The sequence below is a fragment of the Pochonia chlamydosporia genome, chromosome 6 (assembly GCF_001653235.2).
Source record: "Pochonia chlamydosporia 170 chromosome 6, whole genome shotgun sequence".
Lineage (NCBI taxonomy): Eukaryota > Fungi > Ascomycota > Sordariomycetes > Hypocreales > Clavicipitaceae > Pochonia > Pochonia chlamydosporia.
The window spans coordinates 2044868-2056481 of NC_035795.1; the positions used below are offsets into that span (position 1 = coordinate 2044868).

General features: G+C 48.5%; 2 protein-coding genes across 2 annotated transcripts; one reads left to right on the top strand and one right to left on the bottom strand.

Annotated features, from left to right (window-relative positions):
- Nucleotides 1–1574: 1574 nt before the first annotated feature.
- On the top strand, nucleotides 1575–3363 carry VFPPC_08962 (major facilitator superfamily protein; the record flags this gene model as incomplete). Its single annotated transcript, XM_022428632.1, has 3 exons — nucleotides 1575–1837; nucleotides 1953–2126; nucleotides 2190–3363. The coding sequence occupies 3 exons, from the start codon at nucleotides 1575–1577 to the stop codon at nucleotides 3361–3363; spliced, it is 1611 nt and encodes a 536-aa protein (XP_022284204.1).
- A 4982-nt stretch (nucleotides 3364–8345) lies between these two features.
- Nucleotides 8346–10106, bottom strand: VFPPC_08960 (cytochrome P450; the record flags this gene model as incomplete). The annotated part of the gene is made up of 4 exons (XM_018287573.1): nucleotides 8346–8508; nucleotides 8565–8737; nucleotides 8805–9923; nucleotides 9990–10106. 4 exons carry the CDS (start codon nucleotides 10104–10106, stop codon nucleotides 8346–8348), a joined length of 1572 nt encoding a protein of 523 aa, XP_018140631.1.
- Between the last annotated feature and the right edge of the window lie 1508 nt (nucleotides 10107–11614).

Consider the following 11614-nt stretch of genomic DNA (forward strand, 5'->3'; position numbering starts at 1 on the left):
TCAGCATTACGCAGATGCAATCTCTTGGGTGTAACAGTTTGATGCAAGTGAGATCTAAAGAGGATATTGCCTGCACCTTGCTTCCTCTTTGTGGAGAACTGCCGTTTGGATAAAGTACATCGTAGAGGTAGAGTGGCAGGCTTGATGCGTGTCGCGGTCTTGGTACATACCATAAATAGCGTGGCCCACAGCTAGTCCAAAAGTAGATTGGTGCAGATCCTCTGATGTACCTCCAAGTCGTAAAAAGCTCCATGTCGATTTTGCTGGATGCTCATGGCCGCACAGTTGTGAGAAACTAAATGTAATGAGGGCAAGAGGAGCTTTCAATGTTCAAAAGTCCACCTCTTAAATCGAGTCAATGAGAGTCTCCTCGGGCCTATGATTGGTTAAATTTAAAACATTTCGGCAACTTGTCGACAAAGTGAAGATGATACCCCTCTGTAAGAACGCTGAACGAAAGTGGATAGTGTACGGTAGCGTGCTGTAAATACAGTGGATAAAGTATCGAAGACGAAGATGAAGTTGAGATGCAGCAGAAGAAGAGCATTGAAGCTTCAAATGTTGAGCCCTGCCAGACTCCCAGAGGTTTACTAGAGGGAATTCATGAAATTGACAGCTCATGTTGGCGTGGGGGAGGAAGAGAGGTCGGGGAAGAATTACGCAGTAAAAGTAGAACAGTTCAACAGCTTCAAAATGGACCGGTTGATACAGCCAGCTTAGGCGTGAAGTCTGGCCCGGGGGAGATTAGCATTTTCCTGCGCTAAGGTAGGAGAGGAGTCAAGGACCAGTACTGGATTACTCCCCTCTGACAGAACGTCTGGTCTGGTGAAGTTGGTGGCAGTAGCAGGACTTTACATTGTGGCAGCATCAATGTCAAGTTCTAAGTTTGCAGCAGCAACCAGACGTCGACTGTGCTGGAACTGGAAAGTACGTTGACCTTCAATGTTGACTGTTGGTGCTCTGTCTGTTCCCACGTTGGAGCGAAACTTGCAGGTACATGACAGCCCTTACACTAAGCCATTTCTGGACTCTTTGTGGGTCTTGCTAGTCATCTTATGTACCAGTACTTTGCACCACGATACCTACCAATCCTTCTGCTGCACTTCACTTCGAGTCAACTTTATGCATGGACTGACCTAGATACAGTACGGTTTGTTGAACAAGCAAACGGGATCTATCACACACGGACCATGCCGAGAAGGTGACACAGACGAATGCACGGGATGATGGACTCCATCCTTACATGTACGGAGTACAACGCCTGACACGGTTCTGGAAGCTGCCGTTGCGAATTCCGTAATCCGTAATCCGTACTTGCTGTCTATATGCAGATGACAATCCTCGCTTCCGACCAGAACGGACCATAATCAGCTTCTTCACACGGGCATGAAGTAGTTTCGTCAGCCACGTTACGCTTTCTTCCTATCTGACCCCGGCAGTCAACTTTGCAGCCCCCAAACCAGTCATTGTTTTGGCCAGGGTGCGAGGATATTGGAGTCGAGCCCCAATCTTAGCCGGCCGCCACCATCCACCATCCTCCGAGTTGTCAAGTCGGCCACACCAGACCAGACACGATGGCACCAAGCCAAGATTTGGGCGAGCGGGACCAGCAGCCACCAGTGTCATACCCAGACCTTGAAAATGGCCAGCATGGTAAAATACCAAATGGGCAAGCCTCTACTACAGGAACAGAGGGTAGTGGCACACCTCGAGCGAACGAGAAAGACGATATTCTCCTACCAAACGGCAATCATGACCTGAAGGAGAAGAGCCAGGAGACCAATACGAACATCGTAGACTGGGATGGACCAGACGACCCAGCTAACCCTCAAAACTGGTAAGTGGCATTGGATTTTGAACCTTTTTTGCATGTCTTTTTACCTGTATGGCATTATCACCACAGGGACACCGGCAAAGAGAACAACAGGATGCTAACAAAGGCGTGAATCTAGGACTCTTTCCAAGAAATGGCTAAATATTTCCGTTGTCGGCTTAATCACATTCAATGTACCCCTCGCCTCCTCCATGTTTGCACCCGCCGTGCCACAACTACTCCAGGACTTCCACACGGATAACGCGTCCCTTTCTACATTCGTCGTCTCAGTCTACATATTGGGCTTGGCTGCGTAAGCGAAGCACTCTAATTTCTTCATTTAAACTCTACTCATAGTACTAACGTACCATACCAGAGGGCCACTTATACTTGCCCCGATGAGCGAGCTTTACGGAAGACTCAACGTCTACCATGTTGGCAACGTACTTTTCATCATCTTCACAGTCGCCTGCGGCTTAGCCACTAACATTAACATGCTTGTTGCATTTCGCTTCTTGGCCGGGCTAGTCGGTGCGGCTCCCATCGCCATAGGAGCTGGAACAATTGCAGACGTTACAAATTTGCAACAACGAGGAACAGCCATGTCAATTTGGAGTCTCGGTCCTCTTCTAGGCCCATCTATAGGACCCGTCATCGGTGGCTTCCTTTCGCAAGCCGCAGGTTGGCGTTGGATCTTTTGGCTGCTGGCTATTATTGCTGGCGCCGTCGCCATCATTAGCTTCTTCGTACTACAGGAAACCCATGCGCCAACGTTGTTGAAAAGGAAAACAAACCGCCTGAGAAAAGATACCGGAAACATGGAGCTTCGATCGAAACTCGACACGCAACTGCCGCCAAAGGAGATGTTTTTGCGTGCCATTGTCCGGCCGTGCAAGATGCTGCTCTTCTCACCCGTGTGCCTCATCCTCAGTCTTTACTCCGCTTTTGTCTATGCCTTGATCTACTTCATGTTCAGTACCTTTTCCTTCATCTTCAAGGCCAACTATGGCTTCAATCAAGGCACTGTTGGGCTGGTTTATCTCGCCTGTGGCATCGGCATGCTGCTTGGCCTCGGCATTCAGCAATTGACGGGAGATCGGGTCAGACAAAGGCTCGCAGACAAGCGCAATGGCGGCGACCACAAGCCAGAATACCGCTTTCCGCCTATGTTCATAGCCGGTGGGCTTCTCCCCGCTGGGCTTTTCATGTACGGCTGGACGGTACAGTACCATGTCCATTGGGCAGTACCTCTTCTGGGAACTCTGATTGCGGGCATCGGTATCTGTATAATCAGCATTTGCATCAACACCTACCTCGTCGATACGTTTACAATGTATGCTGCCTCTGCGCTGGCGGCTTCAGCTGTCTTGCGCTCAGTGTTTGCTGCTGTGTTGCCGCTTTTTGCCTTGCAGATGTATAATAAACTCGGCTTGGGATGGGGCAATAGTCTGCTTGCTTTTGTTGGCTTGGGCATGTGGCCGATCACGTTGCTCTTTTTTGTTCATGGTGAAAAGTTGCGCAAGAACCCCAAGTTTCAGATCAAGTTTTAGTCATAAAGATGTGCTTGTTGGACGGGCGTATGGGTTCTTCTTGAATGGCAAAGTAGAATGAGTTTTAATGATGGTTAGCTTATTTTCCACTTCTTAATATAATAGAGACTGATAGACGGTAACTCAATGTATCCGTGCCTTTCCCACTGCTATGCTATGTAAGTTCGTTGTAGAACAGCAGAACAGTTCCTGCAACAATAGGGTAAGATTCCATACTTCAACCTCGTCCACAAGGTTGCAAGGACTGTGAAGCAACCCAAGTATCCACAGATAACTCTGGCCATGTGATAGACACAGATGTACACAATCTTGCATCAGAGCGTATTACGAGACAAACATTCTGTTTGTAGAGTCAGTGGATGGCGTGCTGGAGTTGCAGTGGAAGGACGGGTCGCATCCTGCGGGTAGGTTCCATTGTTGGTACCACTTGGAGCATGAAAGTCTTGAATGTGGAACTTCGGGATATTCCCATGTGGTAAAAATGGCCGAAACACGGAAGAGTTTTGGTGTGACGTGAGCTGGCTGAGTCCACTCTGCATGAAGAGGTTGGTGCATACACGATTATCCAAGTATGGTAGATTTATCAACCGTGCAAGATACTTACAATTATATTCTAATAATGTATAGTTTTATCTTCAAAAGTATACATGAATGTTCTATCTGAGTTACAAACGAAGTGCCTGCCCACTAGTTCTCAGCTTCATCCAACCTGATTTCTCCCATCGGACGAACCCATCCGCCTCCCCTCACCAACACTCCGAAATGTCTATCCCAACATCCCTCGTAACTCAGACGGAAGCTACAACTTCTTTCTAGCTTTCTTCCTCAAATCACCACCATGGCTCATCAGCGCCTGCAGAGCCTCCACCGAACCCGTCTGTACCGCAAAATGAACCGGCGTCCAGCCAGCGGCATTCTTGGCATTCGGATTCGCCCCGTGCTCGAGTAACCGCTTCAACACAGATACTCTGTTTCTTATAACGGCGATGTGCAGTGGCGTGTTCGACTCGCTGTCTGGCTGATCTACTGCTGTACCGCTCCTCAGAAGCATGTCCACCATGTTGTCGTGGCCGCCGTCTGCAGCAATGTGCAGCGAAGTTTGGTAGTAATCGTCGCTTTCGGTACCGTCATCGCTATCGAACCTCTCCAGTGCCGTTCTGTAGGGAGTTTTATCAGATGGACCGGGTGAAGCGGTTTGCGGCGTGGGAAGGGCTGTCGCATCTTGCTCGTATGTGGTGTTGCTGGGGAGATGTCTTCTGTAGTGATCGGACGTTTCCCAGAAGCGAATTTTGACGCATGGAGTGAGAGAGTAGTTGTTGACGTTGGATTGAGGGAAGGTATCGTGGTTTTCTGATAATGCGTCTTGCGATGGTTCATAATTGCTGGCTGCTAGATCCAGGTCCGCCAGATCTAGCCTCAAGCTTACTGGGTGTCAATAAAGCCGTGGTACGGGCAGTGAAGGGAGTTTGGGGCATACTCACTGTGACTGAAGCGGTAAGTTATCTAGTGGCTGCTGGAATTGGCTGAGGTAACTGGCTGATGCATCAGTTTGGTGTAACGCCGACGGGGAAGGGTCTGTCAGAAGCCATTCTCCGCTGGAAGTTGAACTTTGAGGGCGATGTATATCTATGGACGAGAAACTGTCATGGATAGGCCGATAGGAAAGTTCGTCACTCGTCATAGAGTCTGGGACCGCTGTCCCTGTGCTTGTCTCGCTCCAAGGATCCCGAGACGGCCGTGGTTGTATCGCTTTATGTTCGGTTGGAGGCAAACCATGGTCGGTAACCCCAGTCACTTTCGGCACTGACTTGGTCTTTTTCTCAGATCTTTTGCCTGTAGTCATTCGAAATTAGACTTCCGCCAGAAATATGACTAGAGAAAAAGAGCTGCGAGAGCCTTTGCTTCATTCTCTATTTTTCACAGCCTCTCCTTTAATGCTGGGGGAAACTTACTGCGAAGTCTTCTTTGAGCGTCCCGATTTTGTAGCCGTCGACGCTCGACAGCACCCACTCCGGATAACTGATGGCTATCTGGTTGGAAACGCAGTAACCATGCCTCGTCGTCGTTATATTCCTGACTCTCAACAGGGGGTGTTCTATATTGTGCGGATGCAGTTTTGGCAACTGGCTGTGAATTTGACTTTGGCATGGCTCGTAATGCGTGGCTCTGTTCAACAGCTCTGAAGGGTTCTAGTACCGGCTTGTTGGTATCTTTTGTAAGTCTAGTAGGTTCAGAGCTTGTCTTACATCAACTGGACCCTTTGAAGCATATTTAACGCTCAAGCAAGTGGTTCTGCAGCTATCTTATGCACTTTAGCGCTTGAGGTAACATCAAGTGTAAGCAATGCATGGTTAGTCCACCGCGGACGGTTGGCTACAACGTCAATGACACTTCTCGACCATGGAGACAAGGCAGGGGTTAATCTGACAGACCCATAACAGACTGACACACATAGAATTTAAGGCAGTTACCTGGATGGTGATGTCGCGGCTAGTGATATGTTATGCTACAGACAATATGAGTGCTTCGTTGTGACTTGTGCACTTTTTACTTTCTGCAAGGTACACCGGCATTTTTTTAACCCTTCTAGCCCCCAATTGTTCGTATCATCTAGCAAATTCGGCGTTCTCCAAGATAGGAAAAAGGTAAACGGAAATCGAGCAATTCATCCCGGACCTCAAATCTCCACGTACGGCCCGCCGCCTTGCATATGTTCATCGAATGCCCTGTGTCTTGAAAAGCACGAACCAAGGCTGCGCCCGCACCAGGTGGTGCTCGGACATTTTGCCACCTATAATATTCCCTCTGTGCGTGTTTCACTAACGCTGACAACACACCTCAAATACGGTCTCAGAACTGGCAGACAGTGAACAATGTGACTAACCGTGTGACCTGGCTTCGCGTATGACAAAACCCGGGTGCTGAGCCGGACTCTTTTGTCAGTCCTGGGCTTAAAGTTGACGTTGGCTCACGAAATACTGTTGAGCGTGAGCCAGCTTTGTGTCTATTCCGGTGTTTACTATGTATAGGTGGTGGGTGTCACTGCCCCATCATGACAGCAGGATTCGACAACTTTTCTGCCATGATAGTCCTTTTTGAAGACGCCTGAACATAGTGCCAAGTTGACTGCCCGGCTCTGTATCCGCTGGGGAACCTTGTCAGAAATAAGTGCAACCACTTGCGTGTAATAAATGCAATGACTCATGGAATGGAGGGGTTCGGTTGGGAAACCCGATGATTCTAGCATTGAGTCGAGGCTGATGTGGTCCCCGTTTGCGTGTATATCGGCGACTTATTACCCATAAATGACATGATGTTCCCAGTAAAGTTCCTAACATAAGCTCCGCTGCGGGATTCAATATAGCATTTATTATACGTTGCCCGACTTGGCAATTCCACGCCTGCCTTCGACCTATATAGTTCTCTCGTCTTCCAGGATCAGCTGGTGAGGCAAAAACTGTATTCTATGAAATAGACCACATGTTAATCGGTGTATAACCGGTGTCTCTCGTTACCTTCTTCAATTAGTCATTCTGTATCCAGGGCTCTGCTTACTCTTTGCCCTTCCTTTTTCCTTCCAGGACTAGGGATTCGGCTCCTCCATCACGTACTCATTGCCACGACATCGTGTTCGTCGGGTCTCTTAGGGTCCTATTATTGCCGATCCAAAAGTATTCTAGTAAGCCCATTTCTTGTTCTGGTCTAGTTCCCCACGTCCCAATCATGGAAGGGGAACGCTGCTTAGAACTCTGAGTGCCGGAAAGTCAGCGCCACATCTCGGTGCGAGCCGTTTTGAGCTACCAACTTATGGACTACTGGAACAGGGATTCCGTTAGCGTAAAGGGCTTTTTGGCAGCCCTTTTCTCTCTGCATACGTAGCGCAACTGGTCCTTTAGAGTGCTGGGAACTGCCGCTTATGGCATGAGGGAACTGCTGGCTGGCCGGATGTCTGCGAGAGTGTAGCATCCTGCAGAGAAAAGAGGTTGATACACGTGGTAGTTTCCAATAAGAGGGTTACGTGGAAGCCCAAAAGTGGCGTAAGCCGGGCTTCTGGTTAGACAGGGTTGGAGCCAAAGTGTGTGAAACTTGGCGACAAGGATGACATGTCTCTACTATCTACATTCCAAGTACGATTCGACAAGGTTCACCCATGTGTCATTTGGAGATCCTACTGCTAGTGTCGAATCACCAGAAAAGGATAAGGGTAATATGACTAGGATGGTGGAAGAGAGTAGCTAACCGGTCAGTTTCACTTATCTCATCAGCACTATCATGTATGTCAACTTGACCTTATCCCGTCGCCCAGACTTGCCGTAGGCAACGTCATGTTGGAATTCACATGCGTCGTAGAATCGCCACCCAATGTCTGCAGCATATTATTTTCCAGCAATCTCAGCCTGGTGTGAGGTTACATTCACTATGCACACATGTCCGTTGGTTGACCGTGACAACCCATCCGCAAGAAAAGCCTCGTGTCAGACTATACTGGTAGGAAACGACCTAGTCGAAGCTACTTGATTGCGACGGGTTTGCGCCAACAACGGAATGTTCGGGTAAGCGAGAACCGGAATTGGACCAGAGGCGGAGTTCCTTGCTGATGAGGCACCGATTCGAAGGCCTCGATGATTCGTCTGATGAACTCACATGGTTGCATTCGAGAATGAATCATAGCATGGAAGTATTACGTTCTTGGGAGCTGGATATTTAACGCAATTGTGTAAGTGCTTGATGCTGATTTCCGCCACGCCTTGGACGTGAATATTCCATCCAACGCGCTTATGAATCGGAAACTCAGCAATTACCGCTGCTTTATTTCGACTCATAATTTTGTTCTTTTTCTCAGTCTATTTACCCAAGTGAAATTTATGACCAGAAAACCGGCGCAGAGTTTCTTTGCCCACTAAGTTCCCCAAACTCTGCGCAGCAACCCACACAACTGAGCCCATCTGGACACTACTCAATGCCTACTATGCTACTTCGAATTAATCTGCCCTCTCATGCTTGACTAGTTTCACCCACAGTGGGCTCTTGGCGCCAACAATATATACCTTTTGCTTAATCCAGTCGCTGCTCTCCTTGCAGAGCTCAATGTCATACGTGAAGACAAACTTGGCGAGCAGCATTCGTGCTTCATGGTACGCAAGACTAGCTCTCTGTTAGTATTCGTTTAAGAGTGCGTAAAGATGTAGAATAAAACCAACTTTTTTCCAATGCAGTCTCTTGGCCCCGCTGAAAAGGCCTGTACTGCTTCCAGCCGATCGTTGGCAAACTCAGCGGGAGGATTTTGGCTCCATCTCTCGGGAATGAACTCATGCGGACGGACAAAATGGCTAGGCGAATGATAAGAAGCGTACTGCGAGTAGAACACGACAGACTAAATATGCATGTTAGATGCGCTTTCCGTGTCCAGAAGAGAGTGATATAGTTGGACCATCACTTACATCAACGGGGAGAACATGACCATCGAGTGTAGTCCCTGGCTGAACAACGCGGCGAGGAAGACCACCCGGAACAGGGGGATAGACACGAAGACCCTCCTCGATAACCATCTGCAAGTACTGCAGTTTGGGTAGCGTAATCGTATTCATCTCGTCGGTGGACTTGAACGCGCCCCTCACTTCAGCCTGCAGCTTCTTCATCTTATCCGGATTCTTGCAGAGCAAATACGTAATCGCGCTCATTAGCGATGACGTAGTTTCCGTCGCAGCTGTGAGAAGCAGAAAACCATTCTGTCGCATCTCACCTTTTGTTAACCCGTTACCTTTAGCCTCTGCGTTCTCAACCAAGGTCCAAAAGTCAGGATGACTCGGATTGTCATTCGCCAACCGGTTCATAACTCGCTCATCACAGAACTTGACATGTTCCAGCCGCTTCTTAATCATGGACTTGGGCATAAATGCCTCAAAAATAGCTTGAAGAATGGGAAACGACCTCAGAACTCTCCGCATGGCGCTGAATCGCACCGTGGCAGTGATGTTGGCCAGAAAAGGGTGATACTCCATGCTTTCAAGATGGTGCAGGGAGTCGCCAAACACGCAATCGGCAATAAAGTCAAATGTAGCAAAGTTGAAGAACATGACCATGTCGACTTTTCCTGCGGTTTGACATTTCTCGTACGATTTTGCAACCAACAGATCCGTATACTTCTTCAACAGAGGCTCCTGCTCGCGGATGGCGCGGTCGCTAAACGCCGGAGCGAATACTTTTCGCTGGCGATAATGCTCATCGTCGCCGGCGGTCAATAGGCCCTCAGTACCATCTTTACGCTGGTTCTTCATGTAATATGCCTTGAAGTCCTTGGGAACACCACCAGCTCTGGTGTTGTGTCCGTATACGTCTTTGGTGGCAGCTGTGCTGATTGTACTTAACTCGTCGGGGGAAACGCGAACATATGGACTGTATTTGATGTGTAGCTTGTAAGTCATTGCGACTTCTTCACCGGTTAGGCGCTTCACGGCCAGAGGAATTCGTGACGCAGCTAGGTATTTTGGTCCGGGAAAGTTTGCGAGGGGGTGGAAGTAGACATTGTAGATTGCTGTGTAGATGATATATCCCAGTAACTGAGGCGATACATTCATTAGCCAAAATGTCGCTTACCAACGAGACTCAAGAGAGTCTACTCTTACAATTGATATCGCAATTGGTACCATAAATGCGACAGGATGCTCTTCTGCTATGGCCAACAGACCACTGGGCAGAGAGCCCCTGTAGCCGGAAGTTGAGGTTGTGGCCAGAAATCCCATCTTGCATACAATTGTGCCCTCAAGCTCAGACCAACACAATTGACACCGAATCGAAGTATTTCAGAGAAGCTTTCAGGTGTTTGGCCGCATAAGCTGAAAATTTACACGTTGGTCAAGAGCTTGGGACGTTGTTACAGTGTCACAGCGTGGAAGGGGATCACCTCCAGGGAAGCCGTCAATTAACATTATTAACATGACCAACATGCGGAGATGTTCGATGCTGTTTAGTGCCTCCACTGATGAAAAGACCTTCCAGCACTTCCGGCATTTTCTCTGGAATGCTCAAGCAATTCTTTACCAAGTCCGCTTCAACCCGCAATAAGCTTATTGAGGCATATTTTGGCAAGAACAACGCCTCACACGAGAGATCATGATCCATGAAATGCCCCTGTGGTAAGCTTATGGCCTCTCGACATGCAGGAATCTGACGATGTTTTGGCCGTGGAACACTCACAGTTAGTGTTGTTCCATAGCGAACCAAGTTTTCGAAGCATCAACCCATGTCACTGACAAGGGTCAAATTAGCTAACCGCTAACTTATATTTTTACGATCTCCGAAATCCGCAAGGTACAAAGTTGCCTGCCGGCCGGGATTGGATCTGTGACTGCGCCGAACCGCGTCGGCATTGGGTTCCGGAGTCATGCAGTAAGCTTACGAGCAATCAGCCAATGAACAATCTTGTATATTCCAGTCCTTCTGCAAGCCGAGATGCATTCCTGTGAACCCTTGTAAACACAATTTGTGATCCTGGAAGTTGGGGGCTGAGTTTCATCGTGGACTGAGGCTCATGCCGAGTCCCGCCTCCCCGGCTCATCCCATTTTCGGCCGATAAACAAGACGCACTAAATGGTCATTTAGTTTTATGCTCGCTATGAATGGGTGTAGTACGTCGTGCTTAATACGGCCGCTAGACCTTTTGTGTTATTAATTTCCGTCAGGCGCAGCGCAATGACGTGTACTGCTCATGTCACTATCCGTGTCAGGCTGTAAGCTCACAGAATTGATCGAAGAGCTGCAATACCGTAAGAGTAACGCCCACCACGGCCTGAACGGTTCATCAGATATTGCAACCAACGTGAGCAAGCACAGAGCTGATTCTTAGGATGCGGACGTGTAAGCCAGTTGCATGGCTTCGCTTTTCTAGCAGTCAGCGATGCAATATCGTATCTAATAGATTGAAACCTGTTACACCCCTCTCCCTGGCATCTACGTCTGTAGCCAGTAGATTGCTAGATTTGTAGTCATTCGCGCCAGGTAGGACTGCATATGTTCAAACCTCATTTGAAGCCTCCCCTGCAAACTCCCTCTCCCACGACGGTATTCATTTCCTCCTGCTACTCTCCCAATTAATATCATATAGACAGATCCAAGCATTGCTCAGGCATACTCCTATTCTCGTAGCCTTGGGTCATTAGACATCTCGTTTAGGTTGCTCCCTGGCTCCACGGTAGTCGAAGGAACAGTTGATCTGACGATTGCCTTTACTGCCTTTGAGGCGATCACCAGG